This window comes from Jaculus jaculus, chromosome 17, assembly GCF_020740685.1.
Source record: "Jaculus jaculus isolate mJacJac1 chromosome 17, mJacJac1.mat.Y.cur, whole genome shotgun sequence".
Lineage (NCBI taxonomy): Eukaryota > Metazoa > Chordata > Mammalia > Rodentia > Dipodidae > Jaculus > Jaculus jaculus.
In genome coordinates, this window is record NC_059118.1 from 59,355,506 (window position 1) to 59,362,664 (window position 7,159).

Consider the following 7,159-nt stretch of genomic DNA (forward strand, 5'->3'; position numbering starts at 1 on the left):
ACAGATGTGCCACTATTGCACCTGTTGGCTCATTTGGCCTGGCTGGCCATTTATAAGACTTGCAGTGTCTACTGTTGAGTATCTTCACTGGTGGTATCTCTTTCTCCCATTGAACTCCATGTAGAATGGCTTCTTCCAGCTTTCTGTCAGCTGATCTACATGGAGGAGGTTATCAGCTTGGTTCCAGCAGGATTTCTCAGTGGCCTTGCAGCCCAAGTATGTGGAGTCTTCAGCAATAGGGTCTTACCATCTATTTCTGGTGGGAAACCAAGGACCTCGACAATGGCCTATAATGTTTTGGGGGCATCAGGGACCTCCCTGGCCAACAACTCACTGGAGGTATCCCATCCCTGGCTTTTTTCACATTTAAGAGAAATATTTATTTGCAAGCAGAGAGACATACAGAGAAGAGAGAGAGAATGGGCATGCCAGGGCCTCCAGCTGCTGCAAATAAACTTCAGATGTACACATCCTTTTATGCGTCAGGCTTTACATGGGTACTGGGGAATTAAACCCAGGTCATTAGGCTTTGCAAGTGCCTTAACTGCTGAGCCATCTCTTCAGTCTTCACCCCCACATTTGTGTTGCTCCATAATGCCTCAAGGGACCAAAGTCAGTGTATTCCTGGTTTCCATGCAGAAGAAGCAAGTATTGCTGGACAAAACATCTGACCAAAGCAGCTGATGGGAGTGTTGCAGTCAGATTCACATTGTTCATAGAAATCACCCAACTAAGAGCAGCTTCTGGGAAAAAAAGAGGTTTATTTTGGCTTACAGGCTCGAGGGGAAGCTCCATGGGGCGGGGGAAAACGATGGCTTGAGCAGAGAGTGGACATCACCCCTGGCCAACATAAGGTGGACAATAGCAACAGGAGAGTGTGCCCCCATCCCTTTAAAGAAGAAGGAAAAGGAGGAGTTATTAGCATTAGTGAGTTATTTATTTATTTACAAGGAGAGAGAGGGAGCGAGCAAGCATGCCAGGGACTCTTGCTTTTGCAAATGAACTCCAGATGCTTGCCCCATATTTGCTTAGATATTTATTCAAATTCTAGGTATAGTTCTAGGTGTTTAGAATCCATCAGTGGAGAAAACAAACAGATCCATGCCTATGTTACAGGGGTGGGGGGAGTCAGCTAATAAATCTCAACTAGGATCTCCAATGAGCGGCTTGTCAGAGGGCCAGCAAGGCCACTGTAGAGCAGGGAGAGGAAATCAGCTTTCGTGGGTGGAGGCAGGATTCGAGATTATGGTCAGAAATTGGATAGGCTTTTTAAAAAAATTATTTATTTGAGAGCGACAGAGAGAGAAAGGCAGAGAGGAAGAGAGAAAATGGGTGCACCAGGTCTTCCAGCCACTGCAAATAGATTCCAGATGTATGTGCCACCTTGTGCATCTGTCTGACATGGGTCCTGGGGAATCGAGCCTTGAACTAGGGTCCTTAGCCTTCACAGGCAAGCACTTCACTGCTAAGCAATCCCTCTATCCCTGGATAGACTTTCTTTTTTTTAAAAGCACATTGTTAAAGAAAAATTATTTAAAGAGTAATGTTTTACACCTTAAGTCTTTTTTTTAACCTTTTCATTTGTTGGAGTTTGCACAGGGATTTTTTTTTTTGCAGTAATTTGATTTTTAATAATAGAAGACTATGTAAACTAAGGAAACTAACTAGAGTCAGGTTTCTTAATTGTGATATATATCATACACAATATATATGTTTGGGAAAATGTACATTTTTTTGGAAACTTAGTTGTTCTGGACTTCCTATTTTTGACGTTTTCTTGTGCACCAGGCTTTACATGCATGTATCTGGAGCTCATTTGCAGGGGCTAGAGGCCCTGTTATGCCTATTCATTCTCATTCTTATTCTCATTTTCTCTCTTTGTGCTTGCAAAAAAAATTAATTAGATATTCAAGTGACTGGAATGAGAGTCTTATTATAGTGATAGTTTATCATTTTTACTACATTTCCCCAAGTTAATATGTTCTTTTTAAATGACTTGAACCAAGGAATCACTGACCCAAGAAAAGTCTAGGGCCTGGAGAGATGGCTTAGCAGTTAAAGGTGCTTACTTGCAAAGCTGGGATCTCTACTGCTTGGAGGAGTCTCATTTTATAAGTCAGCCCAGTTAGCATACTTCTTCCTGGAGCACAGTGCTGATGCAGGCCAGGCAGGCTGGCAGCAGAGGACCTTGAAGACTGTGTACTTCGTTATCATTTGAAGGGTATGTGATTGTCCTTTGTTCATTATGAGAATATGTGACAGCCACAGTTCCCAAGATTTGCCTTGACCTCATGCATACAGTATGAAAGAATTAAGGGTTTAACCATAGATTTTTGTGTCACTATACAGACACTTCCACCCAGTCTCTTTCACTGTTTAATACTCTGGGCAAAACTTTTGTCCAAATTGACTAAAAAGAGTGAAAATTAGTTTGGACAGATGTTTGGAGACTAAGCTCTGTAACGTTAATAGTATGATGGGAACTTGCCTCATGAGCTTGAACTTCATCAATGCAACTACATTCTAACACCAAGCAGATGACACAGTCAGAGCAGGGAACAGATCAGTCCACTGGCATTTACAGGAGGAAAACATCTCGGTTTTCCTATAATAATGTGGAAGGTCCTAAAGAGACAACGAGGTCCATGAGGAGAAGGAGAAAGTCTGGTTCAGGCGTGGGCCTGGCTGCTGGAGAAGATGCGTTCATGTGAGAGTGGAAAGACTACGGAACAGGGTGGGCCAGTGCTAGATCTCTACCTGACACTACACTCAAAAATCCACTCCAGACCATTCAAAAACCTAAATAAAAATGAGACTTTTAGAGCTAGGCATGGTGGTGCACGCCTTTAATCTCAGCATCAGGAGGCAGAGGTAGGATCGATCGCTGTGAGTTCAAGGCCACCATGAGATGACATAGTGAATTCCAAGTCAGCCTGGGCTAGAAACCCTATCTCAAAAATAAATAAATAAATAAAAATAAAAGAGGAAGAGAGAGAGAGAGAGAGAGAGAGAGAGAGAGAGAGAGAGAGAGAGAGACTTTTAAAGTACTTTAGAAAGTAGAGGTTGTGGTATGAATAACTTTCTTCTTAAAAATAGCCTTTTTATTTGCAAGCAGAGACATGGAGAGTGAGTGGGGCATACCAGCCCCTCTAGACTTTGCAAATGACGTGCAGATTCATGCACAAGTTTGTGCATCTGGCTTTATTGGATACTGGGGAAGCAAACCCTGATTTTGCCTGCAGGCAAGCACCTCAAGGGCTGAGCCATCTTTCAAATCCGTGAATAACTTCTTTCTTTCTTTTTCTTTTTCTTTTTCTTTTTCTTTTTCTTTTTCTTTTTCTTTTTCTTTTTCTTTTTCTTTTTCTTTTTCTTTTTCTTTTTCTTTTTCTTTTTCTTTTTCTTTTTCTTTTTCTTTTTCTTTTTCTTTTTCTTTTTCTTTTTCTTTTTCTTTTTCTTTTTTCTTTTTGTTAGGAAGACTTTTTAATCTCTTCACCCCTGGTACAGGAGCCAACCACTTGTTTCTTGAGCGTGAGCCATGGACTCTCATTCTGGGAGTCTCCAATACCCTGTCATGGCTGTCCTCCGTCTACATAGTTTCCTCCTCCCCCCCCCCCCCCAGAGCCCCACTAGCCCTACCAATTCACTACAGTCTATCTGTCCTAAGCAGCCCTGGGTGGCCAAGCAGGAAGTGTGAGTTGGGACAGTGGACATTTCAGCACTTCCTTCCCAGAAGCAGGTTCTCACCATCAGATAAGATCACCACCCACCGAGAGTAACAGGCAAGATGCTGCCCAGTCCCTCCTAGGTGGCCAGACATAGAGGTCCTACCAAGCATCACCTGGCTGTATCTGGGCACACAGCAAACAGCCAGGAGTCAGCTGGGGGAGCCAAGGGCACAGGCTGGACCTCTCAGTTCACTATTGATAGATGATTCACGAAGATGCGCAGGAATGTGCTGGGCCCGCCCTCAGGGCTTGCATCGTTTGCTCTGCCCCTCAACAGCTGCTGGGGCAGCCCTCGTATTGCAGTGGTGGGGGAAGGTGGGCATGAGCTCTGGCTCGCAGGCTGTGGGAGAGGGGCATCTCAGTGTTGTGCTGGGGAATGACTTCCCAGGCAATAGGCTTCCAGGTCATGGTGGGGTGCCTCATTTGGGCATGCACTGGGCTAGTCCTTCCTCCCTGGTGACTGTTTTGTGTGTCCCCAACATGCCTGTGTCCCTCTTGCACAGGCATTTACAAAAGTGCTGGCCAAGCCCTCAAAGAGGAAAGCTTGAAGGGGGTCTGGCAAACTCATGTAGGGGTTTCCCCTTGAAGTAGGAGCTCTCCAGGCAGTCCCCTGCTGTTGCCCTGAAGAACAATATCCCATTAGTGGAAACTTCGGCCTCAACAGCCCTCAATTCAACTTCCAATAACTTGAAGTCTGGGACCTAGAAACTGATAGGAAGCTCAGAGTGTCTCTAATACCCAAGAGAGCAGAATCTACTCTGGACACCTAGTTGCAGAGTGTCTACTGTGTCTGGGATAAGGACACCTATAGCTCATCCTCTGAGAAACCATCTTCAAAAGATTCCAGTTGACCTGAGGTACACTCTGGTACAGTGCTTGCTTGGCACACACGAAGCCCTAGGACACCCCTCCCCCCAACCACAAAAAGTATTAAGGATTTGGGTTCAAGGTGTCCTTGCACAGAGAGAGGTCCGTGTCCTCTCCTATGAGGCATGTAGGGGCCCGTAGGTTAGGTCTGTACCTTTTCTTGGGGTCATACATGAAGAGGAAATTGAGCAGGCACAGTCCAGCCTCTGAGAGCCATGGGAACTTGTGCTTGAGGTTGTTGTAATGCTGTTTCCTTATGCTGTACTGGCCAGCCAGGGGCAGCTTGGAGATGCCCGGCCAGATGTTGTCACTGGGCATCCCCAGCAGCTGCACAATCAAGTCAATCTGGTGGATCTCAGACGTGCCAGGGAGGGGGGGTCTTGTGAGCCAGTAGTTCTGCAAGGATGCAGCCCACAGCCCACATGTCGAAGCTGGTAGTCTGTGTGGTAGTTCCCAGCAGCAGCTCAGGGGCTTGGTACCACAGCGTAACCACCTTGGGGGTCATTGGCTTTACTGGGACACCGTAGGCCCGGGCCAGACCAAAGTCCACTGTCTTCACACAGCCCCTATCCATCATGAGCAGGTTTGAGGCCTTCACGTCCCTGTGCATGATGAGGTTGCTGTGCAGGTCCTGAAGGTGCCGAAGCACCTGAAGCATGATGCGCTTGACCTGGGCCTCAGAACAGGGCGCTGGCATATTCTCCAGGAGACTGGCCAGGTCTTGCTCACAGTAAGCCAAGACTAGGGGGATGCTCTCCAGGTGGTTACCAACCACCACCTCCTTCAGTTCCACGATGTTCGGATAGTGGAGACGCAGGAGCAGTGTGATCTCCTGCAGGCTGCTGATGGGAATACCATCTTTCTCCTTGTCCATCCGCACCTTCTTCAGGGCAACAATTTCACCTGTCTGAGTGCCCCGGGCCCGATACACTATGCCATAGGTGCCCTCACCAGTGAGGTTCAGCTTCTTAACTCCTTCACGCTCCGGCATCGCCCCAGCCTGTGTTCTGGTGGCACTGTGAAGAAACCTTCCTTACGGATACACTTCAGACGGATCTGATCCGACTCGGGGTCTGCCTCCGCCATGCCCAGTGCTGGCGCCCCCCACTCATCATGTGTCCATGAATAACTTCTTAAGCAAACTATAAAACATGATGCTTAGGCCGGGGCTGTAGCTCAGTGTGGCCAGCATGCTTGAGAGGGGAGGGGCAGATTGAACCCCTGCAAGGTGAGGAATTTGAGATGACAGAAGACTCTGTTCATGTCTGCTTTGTGTCCAGAGTTGATGTGGACAGTTCTACAACCAGGGAATCACTTAACCTTCCCAGCCACACCGATGGTAAGAGGAGATCAAGATACGCCCAGAGGTAACATTTACCTGAGAGTGTGCTCTCCCTGGTGTCAGAGTCAAGCCTGGAAGTCCAGGATGCTAAAGCCTGGAAGCCTCTTTGTGCTGCCTGCCCACACTGCCCGCTTTACATCCAGGGACTGCTGGACCTTCCCCTGGGGCAGGGTGGATGCAGGATGCAGGTACAGACGAAGGACCGCCTAACAATTTCTGTGGAATATGTAGGTGGGAAATTTGAACATTTGCCTAGAATAGACTCACCAGGCTTCTCCCAAAACCTCTCTCCAAAAAGCCAATCTATGTCAAAATCCTTCTTGAGTTTTGTACTTTGGTTTCGAAGTCATCATAACTCCACATATGCTGGTTGCTGGTCTTTGGTTGGCGATCTTGACAGATCTGTCACTGTGCCTCCCTGCTTTGAGACCATGGAACAGAAGCTAAGAGCAGGAGGGATGGGAGGTCGGGAGGCTCAGTGCCATTGCTGCTCTTTGTAAATACTCCATCATGTTTATAGAGGAATAATTCAGTGTAGGAGCATGTCAGTTCTTCCTGTTTGATCTATAAGTTCACTGTCATTATCTCTTTAAACTACAGAGCTAGGAATGCCCTTGGAGTGCATGTTATTCAATAATACTAAATAAATTCTTGTACAGTAATTATAAAGAGTCCTAATTATAGGAGGCATAATGTGAGTGTGTTTACTCAGGAGCATTTTATACCAGAACATGTTTTCTACTGCCTAATGAGTAGAAATATGTATAGTAAGAAAAAGAATGTAATATGCATAAAAAGTTCTTACTTCCAGGAGGCAGAATAACAGGCAAAGTGGACCTGTGAGTGCACAACACTGCTCAGTTCTGAGAAGGAGAGGTCAGAGCCTCACATTCACTTTATTTCCTGCTTTTTTTTTTTTTTTTCTTTTAAAGGTAGGGTCTTGCCCCAGCTCAGGCTGACCTGGAATTCACTGTGTTGTCTCAGGGTGGCCTTGAATTCATGGTGATCCTCCTACCTCTGCCTCCCGAGTGCTGGAATTAAAGGCGTGCACCACCATGCTTGGCTGTTTCCCTCATTTTGATATAACATTTTGGCAAAGACATTGGCTTGCTCACATATGTGTAGTCATAGTGAATAATTTTGTCTTCTGCTTCATCAGCTGTAAAGTTGACACTTGTCACCTCTTTCTTCCCTCTCCCTAGAGTCCTGTCTTTGACCACAAGAC

General features: G+C 46.3%; 1 protein-coding gene and 1 pseudogene across 1 annotated transcript in view; both read right to left on the reverse strand.

Annotated features, from left to right (window-relative positions):
- Positions 1–3,950: 3,950 nt before the first annotated feature.
- LOC123455607 lies at positions 3,951–5,678 on the reverse strand (annotated as a pseudogene).
- Positions 5,679–5,999: 321 nt separating this feature from the next.
- Sycp2l (synaptonemal complex protein 2 like) overlaps positions 6,000–7,159 on the reverse strand; it is a 151,259-nt gene continuing 150,099 nt past the window's right edge. The window contains 1 exon segment of the mRNA XM_045136368.1: positions 6,000–6,095. Within this exon segment, the coding sequence (XP_044992303.1) occupies positions 6,000–6,095 (96 nt within the window).